Here is a 23,687-nt window from a genome sequence, read left to right as displayed (position 1 = left end):
AGTGAATTATATTTAATACAAAGCTAATAAATAAATATTAAAACTCATTGTTAATTATTTTACTACATTTTACTATTACCTATAACCTTGAAGTTATTTGCACCTGTTGTATCCGAGTGGTGGAAATGTGATATAATGGCATGCTACTTCATACTTCTTCCCAGCTGCCTGATCATGGGGGTAGCTTGAAATTAGCCATGGAAATTGGTAAACATTATAAGTCAGAACTTGGTTAACTGTTTTGCTGATGATCTAGCATTAAGGAACTGATGGAAAAATGTCAAAATGCTGATAAAACTTAGAAATGTGTTGTGTTTTGTAGCTATTAAATTGTAAATCGTACAAAAATTATGGAAACACTCAACATTTGAAAACTGTTATCTGATTCAGCAAATAAGTTGCTCCCATCATTGACGAATGAGTGAAGCCCTAACATAGGTTTGATTGTTTCACTTTTGTCTTATTTGTCAATACAAACAAAAATATCAACCAACACTCTTTTCAGAACTACATTTCTTTGTCAATTGCAACCAAGATGATAGGTTGATATGGATATAAGAGTTTGGCAAAAATCAATGAAAACATTTTGTGAGCATCAACTGACTATATGGAATTCACAGTAAAGAGTCTTGCCTACTTTTATTTTCAAGTTGTGATATACACCCTTTTTATCAGTAAAATTTACAATTAACCTATGTTTATACACACACACATTTTTTTTCCAGAGAGCTGGATGTTAAAGATTTACCAGCACATCACTAATTATACATGTTCACCATTTCTAGAAAAGCTGAGAAAAATACAAGAGCATATCCCTATAAAAGCCTCTGGAATAAACTGAAAATCTGTTGGCCATTGAGAAGTTTCTTCTTTCTGTTGTTGTTGCTGTTAAAAGCTATTTGTTGTCTCCAGGGAACATTTGTTTTTATTGTTATTATGATAATTATTCATTTATTATCCAGACAATACCACATCCTCAGAAGGCAAAGTGATAGAGAAAAAATATGACTCACAAACTCCTGCCTGAACAACTCAAATCTTTTCACTTTTCATTTTCTCTTTGGACTTTAGAATTGATCTTTGGGTTTGGAGAATTTTCCAGGCTCAACAACCTGGGGCAGATGAGTGGATTCCCCTGATTTAGTATGGATAAGTCCTCCCTGAAAAGAAAGTGAGAACTGGACCGTAAAGAAAGCTAAGCGCTGAAGAATTGATGCTTTTGGACTGTTGTGTTGGAGAAGACTCTTGAGAGTCCCTTGGACTGCAAGATCAAACTAGTCAATCCTAAAGGAAAACCCTGGATATTCATTGGAAGGACAAATGCTGATGCTGAAGCTCCAGTACTTTGGCCACCTGATGCAAAGAACTGACTCATTGGAAAAGACCCTGTTGCTAGGAAAGATTGAAGGCAGGAGGAGAAGGGGATGACAGAGGATGAGATGGTTGGATGGCATCACCGATTCAAGGGACATGAGTTTGAGCAAGCTCCAGGAGTTGGTGCTGGACAGGGAGACCTGGCATGTTGCAGTTCATGGGTCTCAAAGAGTCAGACACAACTGAGCGACTGGACTGAACTGAACAGAACTGAAAAGATAGCATCCCTCTTGGGTATCTAGTTACCCAAGGTAATACAGAGGCAGTGATCAAGATATACCCATCTGAATGCAAAGCTCCAAAGAATAGCAAGGAGCAATAAGAAAGCCTTCCTCCGTGATCAATGCAAAGAAATAGAGGAAAACAATAGACTGGGAAAGACTCATAGAGATCTCAAGACAATTAGAGATACCAAAGGAACACTTCATGCAAAGATGGGCACAATAAAGGACAGAAATGGTATGGACCTAACAGAAGCAGGAGATATTAAGAAGAGGTGGCAAGAATATACAGAAGAACTTTACAAAAAAGATCTTCATGAACCAGATAACCACGATGGTGTAATCACTCACCTAGAGCCAGACATCCTGGAATGAAAGTCAAGTGGGCCTTAGGAAGCAGTGCTATAAACAAAGCTAGTGGAGGTGATGGAATTCCAGTTGAGCTACTTCAAATCCTGAAAGATGATGCTGTGAAAGTGCTGCACTCGATATGCCAGCAAATTCGGAAAATTCAGCAGTGGCCACAGGACCGGAAAAGGTCAGTTTTCATTCCAATCCCAAAGAAAGGCAATGCCAAAGAATGCACAATTGCACTCATCTCACACCCTAGCAAAGTAATGCTCAAAATTCTCCAAGTCAGGCTGCAATAGTACATGAACTGAGAAATTCCAGGTGTTCAAGCTGAATTTAGAAAAGGCAGAGGAACTAGAGATCAAATTGCCAACATCCATTGGGTCATAGAAAAAGCAAGAGAGTTCCAGAAAAACATTTACTTCTGCTTTATTGACTACACCAAGCCTTTGACTGTGTGGATCACAACAAACTGTGGAAAATTCTTAAATTTATGGAAATTCCAGACCACCCTACCTGCCTCCTGAGAAATCTGTATACATGTCAAGAAACAGTTAGAACTGGACATGGAACCACAGACTGGTTCCAAATTGGGAAAGGAGTACATCAAGGCTGTATTTTGTCACCTTGCTTATTTAACTTATATGCAGAGTCCATCATGTGAAATGCCAGGCTGGATGAAGCACAAGCTGGAATCAAGATTGCCAGGAGAAATATCAATAACCTCAGATATGCAGATGACACCACTCTTATGGCAGAAAGCAAAGAGGAACTAAATAGCCTCTTGATGAAAGTGAAAGTGGAGAGTGAAAAAGTTGGCTTAAAGCTCAACATTCAGAAAACAAAGATCATGGCATCCAGTCCCATCGCTTCACGGGAAATAGATGGAGAAACAGTGCAAACAGTGTCAGACTTTATTTTTTTGGGCTCCAAAATCACTGCAGATGGTGACTGCAGCCATGAAATTAAAAGACGCTTACTCCTTGGAAGGAAAGTTATGATTAACCTAGACAGCATATTGAAAAGCAGAGACATTACTTTGCCAACAAAGGGCAAAGTGGGATTGTTGGGACATATAAATGTTTTATTCTTGGTTTTTTAAGGAATCTCCATTAGTGGGTGTATCAATTTACATTCCCACCAACAGTACAAGAGAGTTCCCTTTTCTCCATACCCTCTCCAGCATTTATCGTTTGTAGACTTTTTGATGATGGTCATTTTGACAAATGTGAGGTGATACCTCATTGTAGTTTTGATCTGCATTTTAAAAATAATGAGTGATGCTGAGTATCTTTTCATGTATTTATTAGCCATCTGTATGTCTTATTTGGAGAAATGTCTGAATAAACTGGATTTTATTTTCTTAGCATTTATCCCTTCAGTACATTCAACCGTGTCTTGCTTTGGTGGGCAGGGCCTTGCTCAGTAAAGCTTTAATCCGATTATCTACTAAAAGGTGGGGTTGTGCTCCCTCCCTGGTAGTTGTTTGGCCTGTGGCGATGCAACTCTGGGGTCTACAGGCTCTATGGGGGACAGCAAGGGGGACTTTCTGGACCTCTTGCTGCCAGTGTCCCTGTCTCTGTGGTGAGCCCCTGCCAACCCACGCCTCCACAGGAGGCCCTCCAACACTAGCAGGTAGTTTTGGTTCAGTCTCCTGTGGAGTCACTGCTCCTTTCCTCTGGGTCTTAGTGCACAGAAGATTTCGTTTGTGCCCTGCAAGACTGGAGTCTCTGTTTCCCTCAGTCCTGTGGAAGTTCTACAATCAAATTTCACTGGCCTTCAAGGGCAGATTCCCTGGGGATTCCCAGCCCCTTCGTTGTACCCCCAGGCTGTGAATCCTGACATGGGGTTCAGAACCTTCACAACAGTGTGAAAACTTTGGTATTATTGTTCTCCAGTTTGTGGGTCACCCATCAATGTGATGTGAAAAGACACATTTCATTTTCACCAAGAACTTCATTGAACGATGTATTCACCATTTTGTTCCACTACCTTCTGCATTTTCCAGGGAACTTCATAATTCAATCTTACCAAAACTTTTTATCTTTTTGAGCAAAGAACCATTCTGGGTACCTTTTACAGTCTTCCAATGAGTGGAAATATTTTCCATTAAGAGAATTTTTTAAAAACCAAAATAAATGGGCATCTGAAGGTGCAATGTCTTGGTGAATATGGTGGATGAATCAGAGCTTCCCAGCCAAGCTGTGACTGTTTTTGCCTTGTCACCAAAGGAAAATGTGGTCTTGAGTTATCCTGATAGAAGATTATGCATTTTCTGTTGACTAATTCCAGATACTTTTTTGGAAAGCAGTTGAATGCTGCTTTCAGTTGGTTTAACTAGGAGCAGTACTTGTTGGAATTATCATTTGGTTTTCCGAAAGGAGCTCATAATAAAGGACTCTTCCAATCCCACTGTACACACACCATCACCTTCTTTGGATGAAGACTGGCCTTTGGTGAGCTTGGCAGTTGTTCATTTTGATTGCTGCATGATCTTTTCTATTCCACATTATTGTACAGTATACATTTTTCATTGTCCATCGCAGTTTGTTTTTAAAACAGAAAAGAATTTGTTATGTTTAAATATAGAATTGCATTCGGAAATATGTTTAAGAAGATTTTTTTTTTTTTTGCTTAACTTTTGCGGAATCCAAACATCAAAGTGATTAACATAACTAAGCTGGTGTAAATGATTTTCAGCCCTTGGCCTGGGTATTTTGAGTATGCTGGCTATCTCCCATGTGATATAAACATTGATTGCACTCAGTGAATATCTTGATTTGATCACTATCAACTTCAACTTGTCTACCTGACCATGGAGCACCCAACCATGGGAAATCTCCAGCACAAAACTTCACAAATCACTTCTGACGTATACGATCTGTTACAACACCTTCTCCATACACTGCACAAATCTTTTTTTGTGTGTTTCAGGTGCATTTTTACCTTTCTTGAGTAATAAAGCATTATATGCTGAAAATGTTGTTTTTTCCTTCCATCTTCAATATTAAAATGGATACACAAAATACACCAATTTTGATAAATTTTTTAAAAGTGTACACTGATCTGACAGCTGTCACAATAGAAACTAACAAAATTGTTTAAAATGAAGTTAAGTGCTACTAGAGCCATCTTACAACAACAACAAAAAAACGAACATTTTGACCAACCCAATATTTGAAAACGTTTATCATATAAACTAGCTATATGAAAAAAGAGTCCATGTGCGCACTTTGGCAGCACATATACTAAAATTGGAACAATAGAGAGAGATGAGCATGGTACAAGGAGGCCTGGCGTGCTGCGGTTCATGGGGTCGCAGAGTCGGACATGACTGAGCGACTGAACTGAACTGAACTGTGCAAGGATGACACAAATTCGTGACACATTCCATGTTTTTTCTTATAATAACCTATAATGGAAAATAATCTGAAAAATAATATATGTGTATGTGTATAACTGAATCACTTTGCTGTAAACCTGAAATATTGTAAGTCAACTACACTTCAATAAAATATATATATATTAAGAAAAAAAAAAAGAGTCCATGCAGGGTGCTAAGACAGTAGAGTACTTCTCTAGTTCAAGAAACAGTAGCAGAAACAAAACACTAAAAACAAAACCAAAACAAACAAAAAAGAAACAGCAGGAGGCCAGTGTAGCTGGCACAGATTGAGCAGGGGGAGAGTAATAGAAAATGAAGTCAGAGGCCAGACTGTGGGAGGCCTCCTGGGACCTTGTGTTGACTATGGTTTTTAGTCTGAGTAAGATGGGAGCCACTGGGGCCTCTGGAAAAATGAGTGATCTGAGCTGACTTACTTTAAACAGTATCCCTCCGAGACTTCCCTAGCTATACAGTGGTTAGAACTCTGCACTTCCACTGCAGGGGTTGTGGGTTCGATCCCTGGTTGGGGAAGTAAGATCCCACAAAGCCAGGAAGCCAGTCTGGGGTTAATGCTATAATCTATAATGTAGGTGAGAGTTGTTGGTGTCTCAGATCAGGGTAGTAGCAATGCAGGTGTTGAGAAATGGTCTGATATTGTTTGGGGGGGGTAGCGTGAATGGGGAGGGCACACACCATAGAATTTATCTATTTGTCCCTTTATAAGTTTAAAACGTGAAAAATGTCAAACATATACAGAAGTGTTGTGACTGGTGTAGCAAACCCCATGGACCCATTACCCAGCTTCAACATTATCAGTATGTGGTCAATCTTGTTTCATTGTTATTGCCTACTCACTAGATTATTTTAAAGCAAATTTCAGATTGCTTGTCATTTCTTCTGCAGATCCTTCAGTATTTATCACAGAAAGATAAAGACTCATTATGATTATCATACATTTTGAAGGGAGAGCCAACAGAATTTTCTAATAAAATTATGAAAATTATGTGTAGAGCATGAGAAACTGAGTCAAAGTGAGGACACATCCGAAGTGTTTGACTTGAGTAACTGGTAAGATGGAATTTGTTGTGACATGAGATGGGAAGACTTCCCTGGTGGCTCAGACAGTAAAGTGTCTGCCTACAATGTGGGAGACCTGGGTTCGATCCCTGGGTTGGGAAGATCTCCTGGAGAAGAAGTGGCAACCCACTCCAGTACTCTTGCCTGAAAATTCCTATGGACAGAGGACCCTAGTAGGCTACAGTCCATGGGGTCACAAAGAGTTGGACATGACTGAGTGACTTCACTTTCACTTTAACTTTGAGATGGGAAAGACTTTGGCTAGAAATGATTGGCTTGGGTCAGGGGCAATGGGATGGATATGGCTCTTCCTATAACATCTGGTTTAGCAACGAACACAGGATTAGGATCTCAAAAAAATCAAGAGGGCTCTTATAGACTATAAAGTTCTACACAAGTCTTGGCTGTTTGTATTCTTCAGTTCAGTTCAGTTGCTCAGTTATGTCCGACTATTTGCAATCCCATAAATCGCAGCATGCCAGGCCTCCCTGTCCATCACCAACTCCTGGAGTTTACCCAAACTCATGTCCATCGAGTCGGTGATGCCATCCAGCCATCTCATCCTCTGTCGTCCCCTTCTCCTCCTGCCCCCAATCCCTCCCAGCATCAGGGTCTTTTCCAATGACTCAACTCTTCACATAAGGTGGCCAAAGTATTGGAGTTTCAGCCTCAGCATCACTCCTTCCAATGAACACCCAGGACTGGTCTCCTTTAGGATGGACTGGTTGGATCTCCTTGCAGTCCAAGGGACTCTCAAGAGTCTTCTTCAACACCACAGTTCAAAAGCATCAATTCTTCAGCACTCAGCTTTCTTCACAGTCCAACTCTCACATCCATACATAACCACAGGAAAAACCATAGCCTTGACTAGACGGACCTTTGTTGACAAAGTAATGTCTCTGCTTTTTAATATGCTGTCTAGGTTGGTCATAACTTTCTTTCCAAGGAGTAAGTGTCTTTTAATTTCATGGCTGCAATCACCATCTGCAGTGATTTTGGAGCCCAAAAAAATAAAGTCTGACACTGTTTCCACTCTTTCCCCATCTATTTCCCATGAAGTGATGGGACCAGATGCCATGATCTTTGTTTTCTGAATGTTGAGCCTTAAGCCAACTTTTTCACTCTCCTCTTTCACTTTCATCAAGAGGCTTTTTAGTTCTTCTTCACTTTCTGCCATAAGGATGGTGTCATCTGCATATCTGAGGTTATTGATATTTCTCCCGGCAATCTTGATTCCAGCTTGTGCTTCTTCCAGCCCAGCGTTTCTCATGATGTACTCTGCATAGAAGTTAAATAAGCAGGGTGACAATATACAGCCTTGACATACTCCTTTTCCTATTTGGAACCAATCTGTTGGTCCATGTCCAGTTCTAACTGTTGCTTCCTGACTTGCATACAGGTTTCCCAAGAGGCAGGTCAGGTAGTCTGGTATTCCCATCTCTTTCAAAATTTTCCACAGTTTATTGTGATCCACACAGTCAAAGGCTTTGGCATAGTCAATAAAGCAGAAATGGATGTTTTTCTGGAACTCTCTTGCTTTTTCCATGATCAAGAGGATGTTGGCAATTTGATCTCTGGTTCCTCTGCCTTTCTTAAAACCAGGTTGAACATCTAGAAATTCATGGTTCACATATTACTGAAGCCTGGCTTGGAGAATTTTGAGCATTACTTTACTAGCGTGTGAGATGAGTGCAATTGTGCGGTAGTTTGAGCATTCTTTGGCATTGCCTTTCTTTGGGGTTGGAATGAAAACGGACCTTTTCCAGTCCTGTGGCCACTGCTGAGTTTTCCAAATTTGCTGGCATATTAAGTGCAGCACTTTCACAGCATCATCTTTCAGGATTTGAAACAGCTCAACTGGAATTCCATCACCTCCACTAGCTTTGTTTGTAGTGATGCTTTCTAAGACCCACTTGACTTCACATTCCAAGATGTCTGGCTCTAGGTAAGTGATCACACCATCGTGATTATCTTGGTCCTGAAGATCTTTTTTGTACAGTTCTTCTGTGTATTCTTGCCACCTCTTAATATCTTTTGCTTCTGTTAGGCCCATACCATTTCTGTCCTTTATTGAGCCTGTCTTTGCATGAAATGTTCCCTTGGTATCTCTAATTTTCTGAAAGAGATCTCTAGTCTTTCCCATTCTGTTGTTTTCCTCTATTTCTTTGCATTGATCGCTGAGGAAGGCTTTCTTATCTCTCCTTGCTATTCTTTGGAACTCTGCATTCAGATGCTTATATCTTTCCTTTTCTCCTTTGCTTTTCATTTCTCTTCTTTTCACAGCTATTTGTAAGGCCTCCTCCAACAGCCATTTTGCTTTTTTGCATTTCTTTTCCATGTGGATGGTCTTGATCCCTGTCTACTGTACAATGTCATGAACCTCCGTCCATAATTCATCAGATCTAGTCCCTTAAATCTATTTCTCACTTCCACTGTATAATTATAAGGGATTTTATTTAGGTCATACCTGAATGGTCTAGTGGTTTTCCCTACTTTCTTCAATTTAAGTCTGAATTTGGCAATAAGGAGTTCATGATCTGAGGCACAGTCAGCTCCCAGTCTTGTTTTTGCTGACTGTATAGAGCTTCTCCATCTTTGGGTGCAAAGAATAGAATCAATCTGATTTTGGTGTTGACCATCTGGTGATGTCCATGTATAGAGTCTTCTCTTGTGTTGTTGGAAGAGGGTGTTTGCTATGATCAGTGCGTTCTCTTGGCAAAACTCTATTAGCCTTTGCCCTGCTTCATTCCGTACTCCAAGGCCAAATTTGCCTGTTACTCCAGGTGTTTCTTGACTTCCTGCTTTTGCATTCCAGTCCCCTATAATGAAAAGGACATCTTTTTTGGGTGTTAGTTCTAAAAGGTCTTGTTGGTCTTCATAGAACCGTTCATTCTTGCTGTCATTCAAATCTGTACTGTGCTGCCCTGAGTGGAGCATGAGGCCCAGTCTGCTGAATGCACAAGGGAAGTAAAGCAAACCCCCACAAGTTCTGCTCACTGCAGTCATTTTTATCTCAGGACCATTTGCCTTTCTGCTGAGATGATCTATAAGGTTCTCTCCAGCTCTAAGATTTTATGAATCAAACTGGAAGTCTTAAAAAGTCTACAATGACCCAAGCCATATTATTTGGAAACTGTATCTCATTCCAGTGATACAGGCTGCTTTGGGCTAAGTCAAGTGATACAACCTGGTGTGAGGATGGAAATCTGCACATTGGGGCTAGTTGCTTTAAAAAAAATCCCTGTACTAGTTTAACAAATAAAAAACCAAAATAAACTTAGGTTGTAAAAGGGACTTCTCTGTGGTCCAGTGGCTAAGACTCTGCGCTCCCAGTGCAGGGGGCCTGGGTTCAACCCCTGCTCAGGAAACTAGATCTCACATGCCACAACTAAAGATTCCGTGTTCAGTTCGGTCACTCTTTTGTGTCCGACTCTCTGTGACCCCATGGACTGCAGCACGCCAGGCTTCCCTGTCCATCACCAACTCCCAGAGCTTGCTCAAACTTGTGTCATCGAGTCGGTAATGCCATCCAGCCATCTCATCCTCTATTGTCCCCTTCTCCTCCTGCCTTCAATCTTTCCCAGCACCAGGGTCTTTTCCAATGAGTCAATTCTTCGCATCAGGTGGCCAAAGTATTAGAGTTTTAGCTTCAGCATCAATCAGTCCTTGCAATGAATATTCAGGACTGATTTCCTTTAGGATTGACTGGTTGGATCTCCTTGCAGTCCAAGGGACCCTCAAGAGTCTTCTCCAACACCACAGTTCAAAAGCATCAATTCTTCAGGTCTCAGCTTTCTTTATAGTCCAACTCTTACATCCATACACAACCATAGCTTTGACTAGATTCTGTGTGCTGCAGCTAAAACCCAACATAGCCAAATGAATAAATATAAAAATCCCTGGTGATGTGAGGAGAATGCAACCAAGTAACACCAATTCCCCATTTGGACAAGATGGGTGGCCCAGTGAGCATCTAGGATACCGCTGTACTTGTGGAAAGAACCAACCTGGAGGCCTCTCCTCCTCCATATTTGCTTTGGTTCCTTAACTAAACTTCAACAAATCATTTCCATCATCTGTTCAGCTGAGACAGGACAAACCTAGAAAGTACACTGAGCAGGGTGGCAGCAAGAGAATCCAGCTGCATTCAGGTCCCCTGCCTTCTAATCCTTTAATCTCCATTTCTCAAGGGGCACCATAAAAATTACTTCTGATCTGGCCCCTCATAACTGCTTCTGGATAAGCTCCACTCTTGGCAAGAAAAGGCTTAAGTAACATGTGACTGGCAAGCCCTTTTCTGCAGCCCTCTACTTGGCTGGACCCAGTTCTGCAGAAATTCCCTTTAGGCTGCTTAAGCAGAGTTCCGTTGGCCCCAAGTTGTGCTTTATTTTGCAATATGGAAGGCAGGGATGCCCTGTGGGGCCAAATCTGGGTCTGGGAGACCCCTGGGCAGTTTTTGCTAGTATGTTGTTTGTTCAGTTCTTTGGCTTGACTCCAAGCCCAGGACTCAGCCTGGGGAAAAGGATGTTGCCCCAAGCTACAGCTCCTCAGCAGGCTTCCTGGTCCACTGAACCCACAGGCCTGGGCACCAGGGATACCAGTAGATGTGCCCAGTTAAATTTGCAGTGATCTCACACAGGTTCATTTTATCTCAGATGAAGACATCTAAAACAACTGTTTTTCACTCCAAATCCTGCCACAAGGGAAAAGGGAGACTTAGTTGTTTTGAGCAGTCTGTAGCTAGACGTTATGTGAAGGTGATATATACAGGGCAGTGGTTAACACATGGGCATTTTGCTCCTCTGGGGGATCTGGTATTATCTCAAGTCAGTTTCTCGTTATCACAACCAGGAATAACAAAAGTGCTGTTCTAGTGGGTTAGGGGCCAGGGATGCTGCCCAACATCCAACACAGGACAGCCATCCCCTCCCCCACCCTGCTCCCACATAAAGATTGAGAAAAGCTCTGCTATGGGAAGCCAAGGTGGTTTTAGGTCTTAGCAGGAAGACATGCTGGTTGATATCACAACACAGGGTAATTGACACTTGTAAGAAGCCTAGAGTTTGAAATGAGGAATAGGTCTAACTGCTGGCCCCTTGCCAACAGAGGTGCCTCCCAAGACTGGTAAAAACATGATTTTGCAGTCCTGAGAAATGGAGTTGAGGACTGAATGCTACAGCAGCTGGAAAATGGTAAAGTCCAAGCAAGTGTATTGCTTGGCAACAAGAGTCCATACCTGTATTCAAAACTGGACATTTTTACCCTGCCATTTGGCAAGCTGGGCACAGAAATGGGAAAAACAGATGAGCCAGGCTTATATATGGGGTAGTGCAATAAAGACCAGAGAAAAGAGGGGGATTAAAAAAAAAAAGATACTATGTATAAAATATTTACTTGCTTCTCCTCCTTGCCAAGGTTTGATATGTTCTCCTACCATCATTGAAGTCTAGCCTATAGGAGATATCATATCCCAGAATGCCAAGCCTGCCTGAAAATTCAAAGCAAGCAAACAAACCAAAAACCCAAACCACAGCAAACACCAAAGATACTATTAATCACTTGGTATTATCTTTAATTACAAAGACTTTTCCAATCACATCACATAGAGATCATTTTATCCACTGCTCTGTTTGGCTGCCAATCTCTTATCTCTCTCCTCAGCAATGGTAAGGCGAATACCCTTTCCACGGGGAAGAGAGATCCATGGTTTGTTGCCCTGGAGGAGAAAACAAGGAGAATCAAAACCTGCTACACACCATTAACAGGCTGGCACATGTTATGTTTATGTTTGTCAAGAGGAAGAAGAAACCTGTTTGTGAAAGCACTCAGCAACAGCCAGGCAGTCATTTATCTGAAATACCCATTTAAAATTTTTTGCCCATGTATGTAAATGCAAACTACAATATCCTTCATAATTAGTCTTAGATATATTGCAATTGTGCCCAAGGCCAAGCATTAGTTTACCCCCTACCCCCACAATCTCCCACAGGTACAAATTAAAGAGCCAAACTATAAGGCATATTCATCCCATTACTGGCACTTTTCACCAACCCAGGTGATCCGGTCCCCACACCCCATACTGTGATGCTGAAAAAGCACAGGTTTGCCTCAGCCCTGCTGTGAGCCCTATCCCAGAGGAGGCTTTATTTTATAACAGGTTTAGCAGGAACCAGGAGCTACAATCCCAGCATTTTACAGGTTTCCCTGGACTAGAGAAACCCAGACTTACTTTGCCAATAACAAAAATGTTTGAGAGCCGTGTGGCAAAGCTGTTGCCGTTCGCATCTTTCACATGAACTACATCAAAAGAACCTGGATGCCTCTCCCGGTTTGTAATCACACCAATTCTTCCCAGGTTAGCGCCTCCAGTCACCATGCACAGGTTGCCTATATAGGAAGGAAATGGTAGTCAATGAGAGAGACAGGTTTCAAACCAAGTTGTTAATCTTTCAAGGTACAATTAATTTTCTGCTACTGTTGCGAACAGATTTGGAGGATGAGTCAATTACAAAAGGCTGTATCTCAATTCCCTCATGGCCACCAGAAAACTACAATGACACAAAGGCTTTGCTTTTACATATTCACTGAACATTTCTTAAAAGACTTGCCTTGTTCCTGATCTGTTACTATATCAACAAAAGACATCTAGCTTTGGTTGCTAATTAGGTGCATGCTGCTGCTAAGTCGCTTCAGTCGTGTCCGACTCTGTGCAACCCCATAGACGGCAGCCTACCAGGCTCCTCCGTCCATGGGATTTTCCACGCAAGAGTACTGGAGTGGGGTGCCATTGCCTTCTCCGAATTAGGTGCATATTAGACCACAAACCCAAAAAATAAAACCCTGTACCCAGACCTTGTTCAAGTCCTAGATTCAATCAATTTAAAAATTAAAAGCAAAGTACAGCTCTTATGCCTGCCTATGAGAATTCTGCCTAAAGAGAATGCCTATGTAGCAGAGGCTGCTTACCAGTGTCAAATTTGATGAAATCAGTAATCTTGCCAGTCTCCAAGTCAATCTGAATGGTATCATTCACCTTGATGAGGGGATCAGGGTAACGGATGGTACGAGCATCATGGGTTACCAGATGAGGGATTCCTTTTGTCCCCACAAATATCTTTCTTACTTTGCACAATTTATACTAGAAACACACAAGGGTTAGCCACATCAGTCCAGCTCACATGCACTACGCTCCAGAGTACAATGGCAGTTCTGTCACCACTTTAAAGATGTAACCAGCAGCTAAAGAGCTACAGCTGAATAATGGTGTTTTGACTTTTCTTCCCACTCCCCAATAAATTCATCTTGCACACTGGCCCCCCTTCTAGATTAATCTTCCTATTTCTTATATGTTTTCTTTGTAGCACTGTATGAACCCCAAGGCTAAAAGTTCTAGGAACTGGAAGGCCTCACAACCTGGGAACTACCAGGTGGGCTAATCACCACCATTTCCTCCCCTCTCAAATGCAAATTACAGCCCCTTTCTCAGGTTAAGTCTGGGACAGCTTGAATTCTTCCCTTCTACTCACCCAGCTAACAAGTGCCTCTTAATGGCTCCCTCTATATCACAATTGAGTTTTGTCTCACAAAGGGCAATTGCATTACCAGTTCATCAAATCAACTATTTCACAAACCATTTCACTTTTGGATTTTTCACTCCCCAAAAGATTCTTTAAATGATCAAATCACCTTGATTCCATTGGACATGCTCTCCAGCCTGCTGGTAACAATGCAGGCAGCTAAGGAAATTAGGAGCTGAATCACCCAATTGAATTAACCTTCATTTACAGCCAATAATGGAAGAAGCCATGAACTTATACATAAAACCACAACAAACTGGATTAAATAATCAATGTCTGTAAGTTATCTCAAATTAGTGCCCCAAGGCTATTGGTCCTTTCCATTAATACCTTCCCCCTTCCCAGAATAAAGCTAGACAAAAGGCCAACTGGACTGGACTAGACATTGAGTTTTCTGGCCCCTTATCCCACACTTCAGATACTCAAACATTTCTAGAAGTCACTCTGCTTGCCTCAAACAAAAAAAACACCAGCAATCAGAAGTCACTGTTCAGTGGGAATTCATTTCTGCGATAAAAAAAGGTAACAATCTGTTGAGGATGCTAACCTGACTAGATGTTTCCAGGTATAAGATTATAAGGAATCCTGATCTACCTACCTCACCACAATGGATCAGCCCATGTACTTAATTCAGGCTGTAACTTAGAATCAAGTACTTTAAAACAACAGCCCAGCGTACTTGCATCACTCACCTTGGCCTCCTCAGGTGTAATACGATGAACAGCAAATCGACCCTTGGTGTCATAGATCAAACGAAAATTCTCTCCAGTCTTATCAATGCTGATGACATCTGGTATCAAACAATAACTCAGGTTACTACAGTGCACCCCAGTAGACCATGCTGAGCAACAACCACATAAGGAAAAAATATCCATATGCTTCCCATTTTGAATACCAGCAACGACTCTGACAAAAGTTCACCAGTATTTAATACAACCACCTTTTTAGAGAGCAAGATTTAAAAAAATATATCAAAGGGGCTACCACCAAGCGCCCACCACTAACCACTTACCCATAAAACCAGCAGGGTAGGTTATATCTGTGCGGACTTTGCCATCGATCTTAATGAAACGCTGCATGCAAATCTTCTTTACTTCATCTCCAGTTAGGGCATACTTAAGTCTATTCCTTAGGAAAATGATTAGGGGGAGACACTCCCTTAGCTTGTGGGGGCCGGTAGATGGACGAGGGGCCTGTAAATGATTAATTTATCATTTTAAAAAAGGTACCTCTCAAGTCCCGAGATTCAGACTGCCCTGACCCCAAAATAACCTCTGGCAGGCAGTGAATTTTCCGGTCCAGTAATCAGGGATATCCGACACATAAAGAAACAGTACAAAATGTCTCAAACATACAACGTAAAAAAACATGGTTACAATATAATGATACTTACAAACACACCAGTCAGTTTATCCAGCATCCAATGTTTTGGAGCTGCTACGCGTTTCAGGTGCTTCTTGGGACCCCGGGCCTAAAGTTTCAGATTTTAATACTGTTAAATTGTTTCAGGTGTTTTCAAGAACAGCTTACACAATTATTCTTGAAAGAACAGCATCGTTTCCTCTTCAACAAACACACACACAGTACCCAGCAAATACTACAGGTGCCGCAAACTAACCAGTTTCCTTACTGTTAATTGATTACTGTCTCTAAGAACAGTATTTCCTGTTAAAAGTGTGTATGCTTCTAGAGGATGTTTTTACTAGGATACTGCTGGTGAAACAGCCAGGGGATGGACTTCAAGGCACACAGCCAGCCAGCAACAGAAATGGACCAGAACTCAATCTATGCTTCTATATCAAACAAATCTTATTGAAATGTATCTGGTTTTCAAGTGTTAGCTGTTGAGATATTGGCACAACCACGTGCCAATAGCTGCTTCCTCAAACTCTAAAGTAGCTAAGATCATTTTTCACCTTAAAGTGCGAAAAGAAGCCTTTTTAAGGCCTTATACTGAATCTCACCGATCACATTAGCTAAAGTCAGAGCGTGCCAAAGACACGACGGAAAGAATCTCTTCTCCTGCGCCGGGCCAGACGTCTATCCTCCGGGCCCACCCGGGGCTCCATTCTGGGAAACAAGCCGCTCCTCCCAGGGCCGCATGATGCGTGGCCGGGTGTGGCCGGCCCAGATACCAAGGCCTTCCCGCCAGCAGTACCAATTTCCCCCTACAGCTGAAAGCTGGTGTTCGATCTCACCATCTACCCCGCCTGTGCCCACCCCACTAGGTCCCTCTCCCTTCGCCTCGGCCCGACCACCCCCCGCGAGAGTCCCGGAGTCCCGGGCAGCCCCAGCCCTGGGAGGATGGAGGCTGATGGATCTTCAAGAGCTCGCAAAGATTCCGCCTTACCATGGCTGCGCTAGGCACGAAAAGAGGCCCGCCTTCTTCCGGCGAGTGGAGAAAACAGGGCCCGCGACTGCGCGCGCAGGAACCTTGGCCCCCTCCTACCAGCTCCGCCCTTTTACGGCACGCGAGGAGGCTATTTTGCCATCTACTGGTGGGAGGTCAGAGGTCCGGGGCTTGGAAATCGCCGTGGAAAAACGGGTGTCTCCCAAGGGCGAATTCCTCCCTCTCCTCTCCCGCCCTCATCCCTCCAGTATTTGCTGGGAACCTCTGGAGCGCTTGATTCTGTGTTAGGTGCTGGACCAAGATGAGTTAGACAAGCTCTCTTGCCTAAAGTGAGGCTATTTTAAGTCCCACATATACATGACCGTATAATCACTAGAATACACTGAAATGAATAAGGTCCTACAGTGTAGCACAGGGAACTATATTTAACATCGTGTAATAAACTGTAGTAGAAAAGAATCTGAAAAATAATATATCTATATATGTATATGTCTATATGTATATATCTGAATCGCTTTTCTGTACAACTTGAAAGTAACACAACTTTGTAAATCTACTATACTTTAGATAAATAAATAAATTTTAAAGAATACATTAAAATGAATAACTAATACTGTTCCTTAAACCTATTGTGTGTTCCTTCTCCTGAGTTCCCTGGAGCCAGTCGACCTGCCCTTACTATAAGTTGGGAAGAATCAATATTTTTTCCCTCTGGCTTCTCTGCAGATTGCCAAGGGGGTGGAGTGTAGTGGGTGGGAGGGTAGGATCTCTGCTTGAACTCTGCCCCTCCATTTCTGTACAGTGCATTTGGCACTTAACCATAAAGTCTCAGGGAAGAGAGGAGCCATTCGAGATCATCCGGTTATCTAACTAAAATTTAGACCTAATCATGTGATTTCCCTACTTTGAAAGTGCCCTTGGGCCTCCTGCCTGGCCCCTCAGGTCCCTCTGCCTTTCACCTCCTGCCTCCTGCACTCATCAGGACACCCATTGCTCCCTTACCCTATCCCAAACCTCAAAGCTTAAGCCACTCCAAGGTGTTACTGCTTTGACAAAACTGCCTCTTTCAAGCCTCCTGACAGTGGACCTGATGATCCCTCAGCTTGTAACTGCCATGGACAGCCCAGCACTCTTCCTGGGTACCTAATCCCACTTGTCCACCTTGGAGATGCATGCAGCTCAGGTCCTTCTGGATCTGTGAGCACCCAGTCCCCTCAGGCAAGGTCATGCCACATTCTTCTGCCCCAGAGTCCTCGGTTCAAATTCAATGGCAACACAGTAGCAGATCGGGTTGTAATTAGTTTATTCGTCTGTCCTCCACTAGATTGTGAGTATCTTCATTAAAGAGCCTGCCTTAATTCATCTTTGCCACCTAACAGAGAGGTTAGTGCGATGTCCAACACTTGGTAAATACTTGTTGAATGAACAAACTGAGTCAACATCCCAGTCATTGTGCCAAGTCTCACTATACTCTCCCTGACTCTGCCTGGCCTCCCCCGACCATGAGGTCAAAGTCCTAACCCAGGAGGTTCCATTTTACATGTCTCTGTCTCTGCCCTCCTTTTCAGCCCCCAGTAGTTTGCAGAGGAGCAAGAGAGAGGAAAAAAGGGTTGGCTTTTTTCAATCAGACAGTACTCACTAACTAGATGGACAGGAAATCCTCTTTGTCTAAAATTAGGTCTATAGTAAAGCATGCTATAGATGATTATTGGCAAGAAGGGGCAATTGATTGGAGATGGGGATTAGAGAGAGAGTGAAGTTGGTGAGACAATAGAAGGTGCATTCTGAGGTTTTCAGTCTGAGGGCATTGGGAAGACAGTGGTGCAGCCAACAGAAATGATGGGAGTTCACTTGGGGGTGAGGGATTCCATGGGAAGTCCATGGGACCTCTGGCTTGAGAGGATAGGAAAAATGGCTGGTTAGAGCCGCAGATGTTACTTAAGATCACACAGTTGGTTAGGAGTGGGGGATGGGTTAGGGAGGCTGATCTCTTGCCTCCCAGGTCAAGGGTTGGTTTGTTTTTGTACCACAGCTTGTCAAAGGACTTGACGGAATCAAAGCACCTTTTCCAGTATATTTTTTTCTCTGTCAATTTGTATTTATGCACAAATGACATTCTAACAACAATAAAGGGAATTGGGAAAGAGCTAAGAAAATCACAAAACAGTACCTCCCCAAACACCCTAAACACATCATCTGTATTCATTTGTTCTTGTTCCTGTTCTTGTTCTGATCGGTTTGTGTGCATGCATACTTTTACATAATTTTACTCCTAGCATACAGACCATTTTGCATTCTGCTTTTATTATACTAAACACTTTCTGAGTTGCTACATAATCTTCATAATGAGTATTTTAACAACTGTGTCATATTTCATTAAATGGATATCCCATAATTAATAAAAGTTCCTTATTGTTGAACATTTAGTTTTTAGTGCTTTTTCTTTATTGTGAATGTTGCTACAGTGAATAGTTTCCTTTATATGGCTTTTTCCTTCAGTGGAACAACTTCCTTAGAATAAATCCATTCCTTCACCCAACATTTATTGAGTACCTACTCTGAGTCAAATTCTGTATTATGAGCCAGGGAAACAGAGGTGATTAAGATCTAGTTCCTGGTCTCAAAGAATTCACATTATAGTGGAGAGGTAGGGTGGGAGGAGGGGACGGAAAGCTAGAAGAAGCTCTCAGAGGAAAGATGGTGGTGATGCAGTTTGGAACATGGAGGGCTGTTAAATCTTAAGAATTTGGACTTTAGCCTGTAGGTAGACAATGAGGAGTCACTGAAAGATTTTAAAGAGGAGAGAATCAGCTTTGTGCTTCAGAAAGATAACTGACTGCTTCTTTTAGAATGGTTTGAAGGAAGTGTGGCTGGTTTGGGTCAGGGAGGAGATGGGTCAGGGCTGTTTCAACAATGCAAGCAAGAAACAGAAGGGCGAGACCCAGGTCTGTGACTGTGGGGTGGAGGAGGAGGGGGCAGATTCAAAAGACATTGCAGATGGAGTATTGGCAGAATCTGACTAGGAAATGACATATGTGCAGGGGTGAGGGACAGGGAGGTAATTAGGATGATTCCCAGGTTTCTGGTTTGGTGACTCAGTAGCACATTCACGGGGAACTAGGAGGAGGCATGTTTGGTGTGTGCGACGTGGGACTGAGGGGGAGGACCAGCTGGAGATGCTTTATAGACACAAACCTGAGCGCAGGTGTGTGATATCTGGGCTGGAGACTCCCATTTGGGAGAACTGGTGCATCTGTGCTTAGTCCATGCGCGTGGTTGGCAGTAACTGTTGGAAAGGGAGCACTGTGTTAAGGGTCTGAATACTTTGATAGTGGTATTGTGTATTGCCAAAGACCTTCCTCAGAGCAGCCTTGCAATTTTACTATACTCATGGCAGCCTGGTAATCACTTATTTTTAACTTTTACTCACGTAATTGTTTTAATTTGCACTTCAAAAAATCACTAGTGGGGTTGAACATTTTGTCATATGCTTGTTTACTCATTCCATTTCCCCTTGTGTGAAGTATCTCTGCCTATTAATCTTTGGGGACATGTTTTTCTGATCAATTTGCATGGGTGCTTTACAGAACACAGAAGTTCATCATTTGTCACATTTGAGGCATATATTTTTACCAATTACTTTCCTTTTGATTTTATTTTTCTATGTACAAATTTCAAAATTTTATATAGCCAAATCTGTTGACCTTTTCTCTTGTAATTTCTTCTTGTCAATTCAAAGATTAGAAGGTTACTCTCAGTTCAAAGATCTGCTAAATACTCAATTCTATTTAATAACATGTATTTAGTTCTTCACCAACTTGGGGTTGATAAAGATAAAAGGAATTAAAGATAAACTGAAAACAAATCTATTTTCCCCAAAATGCTTAACCAATTTTCTCATTGCAATATGTTGAATGATCTTTGTCTTCATTGTTTTGTAAGAACTGCTTTAACATATCGTAAATGAAACCATGCAGTGCATGGTTCTATTTCTGTAAGTGTGGGCATGGGAGACGATGAGTAGGGAACTGAGATGTACATACATCCCCAGCATCCTGTCCCAGGTTGCCAAAGGAAAAAGATGTGTATGAGTGGTTCATGTTCATAAGTCACACCATGAGTGGAGTGGTCCAAGCCCCTCAGTCTTCATCTTAAAGAGTAGCCCTTCATGCCTCAGATTCCCTGATTGATTTATTGTCGGCAATCAACGAACCAGCATAGCCTTCTCCTCACTTTCTCACATTCCTGTGAGACAGTGAGGCAGAGGTGAAAGAGCATGGTTTGAATCTCTCTGTGTGCCTTTGAGTACATGGCTTCACTTCTCTGAACCACAGGTGCTTTATTTGGAAAATAGGGATAACCATGCTCAGTTTAAGAGATGATGTATCAAATGCATAGAACATTGGGACTCAGTCAATGAATTAGTGCTCCAATTCCCTTCTGGTTGCTTCCTTCTGAAATTTGGGTTTTTTCAACAGCTTTATTGAGGAATAATCAACGTATAGTAAATGGTACGTATTTAAAGTATGCAGTCTGACAAATTTGGATGTGTGTATAAACCTAGTGAAACCATTTGTCACTAAGATAATGAACATATCCATAAGCCCCAAGTTTTCTCATGTCTGTTTGTAACTCCTCAGTCCAGCTCCTCCCCCTGCACTCCCAGGCAACTGCTGATCTGCTTTCTGTCACTACTGATTAATTTGCATTTTTTGAATTTTGCATAAATGGAAATATTCCAGTCTGTACTCTTTTTTTGTTTAGCATCTTTCACTCAGCATAATTATTTTTAGATTCATTCATGTTGTTGCATGTATCAATAGTTTATTCTTTTACTGCTTAGTAGTTCCTCATATACATCATATAGTACATGTATACATATATGCATATACACATGTATGTATGTATGCCTTGTAGCTCAGTCGGTAATGAATCTGCCTGCAGTGCAGGAGACTCGGGTTCGATCCCTGGGTTGGGAAGATCCCCTGGAGAAGGAAATGGCAACCCACTCCAGTATCCTTGCCTGGAAAATCTTATGGACAGAGGAGCCTGGTGGACTGCAGTCCATGGGGTCGCAAAGAGTCGGGCACGACTGAGCGACTAATAACATAAGTAGTTTATCCCATTCACCTGTGGATAGACATTTGCATTGTTTCCAGTTTTAAGCAATTACAGATGAAGCTGCTATGAACATTTCTATACAAGTCTTTTTATGAGCAAATGTTTATATTTCTCTTGGTGAAAACCTACAAGTGGAAGGCTAGGTCATATGACAGATGTATGTTTTAATTTTTTGAAAAAATTGCCAAACTGTTTTCCAAAGTGGTTGTAATATTTTACATCCCCATTTTCAGTGTTCCAGTTGCACCATGCCCTGGCCAACATATGTTAAATCAGTTGTTTTTTCTTAACTTAATTTTTAATTGGGGTTTCCTGGTGGCTCAGTGGTAAAGAATCTGCCTGCCAATGCAGGAGACACAAGAGACCAAGTTCAATCCCTGGGTTGGGAAGATCCCCTGGAGAAAGAAATGGCAACCCACTCCAGAATTCTTGCCTGGGAAATCCCATGGACAGAGGAGCCTGGCAGGCTATAGTCCATGGGGACATGACTTAGTGACTAAACAACAACAAATACATAATATTTACCATTTTGACCATTTTAGAATGTACATTTAGGGACTTCCCTGGTGGTCCACTGGTTAACAATCCACCTTCCAATGCAGGTGACATGGGTTCCATCCCTGGTGACCCCTGGTCCGGGAACTAAGATCCCATATGCCATGGGGCAACTAAGCCAGCACACCAAAACTACTGAGCCTGCCTGCCACAACGAAAGATCCCTCATGACACAATGAGGGTCCTGCATGCGGGACCCGACTCAGCCAAATAAATGAATATTTTAAAATAAATAGATAAATAAAATGTACATTTAGGGGACTTCCTTGGTTGTCCAGTGGTTAAGACTCTGAACTTCCACTGCAGGAGGCAAGAGTTTGATCCCTGGTTAGGGAACTAAGATTCCACATGCCACGCAACACTGCCAAAATATTTTAAAAAAACCAAAACCAAAAACAAAATTAAATGTACATTTAAGTGATGTTAAGTACATTCACATGGAAAAGATAAACGCGTCCCAGTGTTTACAACAGCACTATTAACAATAGCCAGAACATAGAAACAACCTGTTTCCATTGACAAATGAATGGATAAAGAAGATGTAGTACAAATACAATGGAATGCGGTGGTGGTTTAGTGTCTAAGTCATGTCTGACTCTTGTGATCCCATGGACTGTAGCCCACCAAGCTCCTCTGTCCATGGGATATTAGCCACAAAAAAGAATGAAACAACACCATTTTCAGCAACATGGATAGACCTAGATAGAGATTAGTATTCTAACTGGAATAGTCAGAGGAAGAAAAATAGATGGTATCACTTTAGCTCAGTTGGTAAAGAATCCGCCTGCAATGCAGGAAACCCTGGTTCGATTCCTGGGTCAGGAAGATCTGCTGGAGAAGGGACAGACTACCCACTCCAGTGTTCTTGGGCTTCCCTTGTGTCTCAGCTGGTAAAGAATCTGCCTGCAATGCGGGAGACCTGGGTTCAATCCCTGGGTTGGGAAGATCCCCTGGAGAAGGGAACGGCTATCTGTTCCAGTATTCTGGCCTGGAGTGTTCCATGGACTGTCCATGGGGTCACAAAGAGTAGGACATGACTGAGCGACTTTCATTTCACTATATGTGATACAGATCTAAATCTAATACAATCTAAAATAATAATACAAATGAACTTATTTACGAAACAGAAAGAGACTTACAGACATGGAAAGGAAACTTCCGGTTACCAGAGGGGAAAAGGGCAGGGGGAGGGATAAATTAGGAGTTTCGGATTAACAGATACAAACTCCTATATATAAAATAGATGAACAAGGAGGTCCTACTGTATAGCACAGGGAACTATGTTCAAAATCTTGTAATAACCTGTAATGTAAAATAATATGAAAACAATCTCCATACTGTCCTCCATTCCCACCAACAGTGCAAGAGGATTCCCTTTTCTCCGCAACCTCTCGAACACTATCATTTGTAGACTTTTTGATGATGGCCATTCTGACTGATGTGAGGTGATATCTCATGGTAGTTTTGATTTGCATTTCTCTAATAGTGAATGATGTTGAGCATCTTTTCATGTGTTTTTTAGCTGTCTGTATGTCTTCTTTGAAGAAATGTCTGTTTAGGTCTTGATCAGATTATTTGTTTTTCTGGTATTGAGTTGTATGAGCTGCTTGTATATTTTGGAAATGAATCCTTTGTCAGCTGTTTCATTTGCTATTATTTTCTCCCATTCTGTCTTT

The 23,687-nt window shown here is 41.9% G+C and overlaps 1 protein-coding gene across 1 annotated transcript in view; it reads right to left on the bottom strand.

The window, feature by feature from the left end:
• Positions 1-11,954: 11,954 nt before the first annotated feature.
• The window catches only part of RPS4X (ribosomal protein S4 X-linked), a 236,677-nt gene continuing 224,944 nt past the window's right edge, over positions 11,955-23,687 (bottom strand). Inside the window, exons 2-8 of the mRNA XM_055564958.1 lie at positions 16,336-16,421; positions 15,379-15,456; positions 14,998-15,178; positions 14,678-14,775; positions 13,375-13,546; positions 12,638-12,795; positions 11,955-12,124 (exon numbers count right to left, since the gene is read on the bottom strand). Coding sequence (XP_055420933.1) covers positions 12,023-12,124; positions 12,638-12,795; positions 13,375-13,546; positions 14,678-14,775; positions 14,998-15,178; positions 15,379-15,456; positions 16,336-16,338 — 792 coding nt within the window. The 5' untranslated portion in view covers positions 16,339-16,421 and the 3' untranslated portion in view covers positions 11,955-12,022. The remainder of the gene's footprint in view (positions 12,125-12,637; positions 12,796-13,374; positions 13,547-14,677; positions 14,776-14,997; positions 15,179-15,378; positions 15,457-16,335; positions 16,422-23,687) is intronic.

This window comes from Bubalus kerabau, chromosome X (genome assembly GCF_029407905.1).
Source record: "Bubalus kerabau isolate K-KA32 ecotype Philippines breed swamp buffalo chromosome X, PCC_UOA_SB_1v2, whole genome shotgun sequence".
Classification (NCBI taxonomy): Eukaryota; Metazoa; Chordata; class Mammalia; order Artiodactyla; family Bovidae; genus Bubalus; species Bubalus kerabau.
The sequence above is the reverse complement of the archived record's forward strand: the minus strand, read 5'-3'. Positions and strand labels throughout refer to the sequence as shown.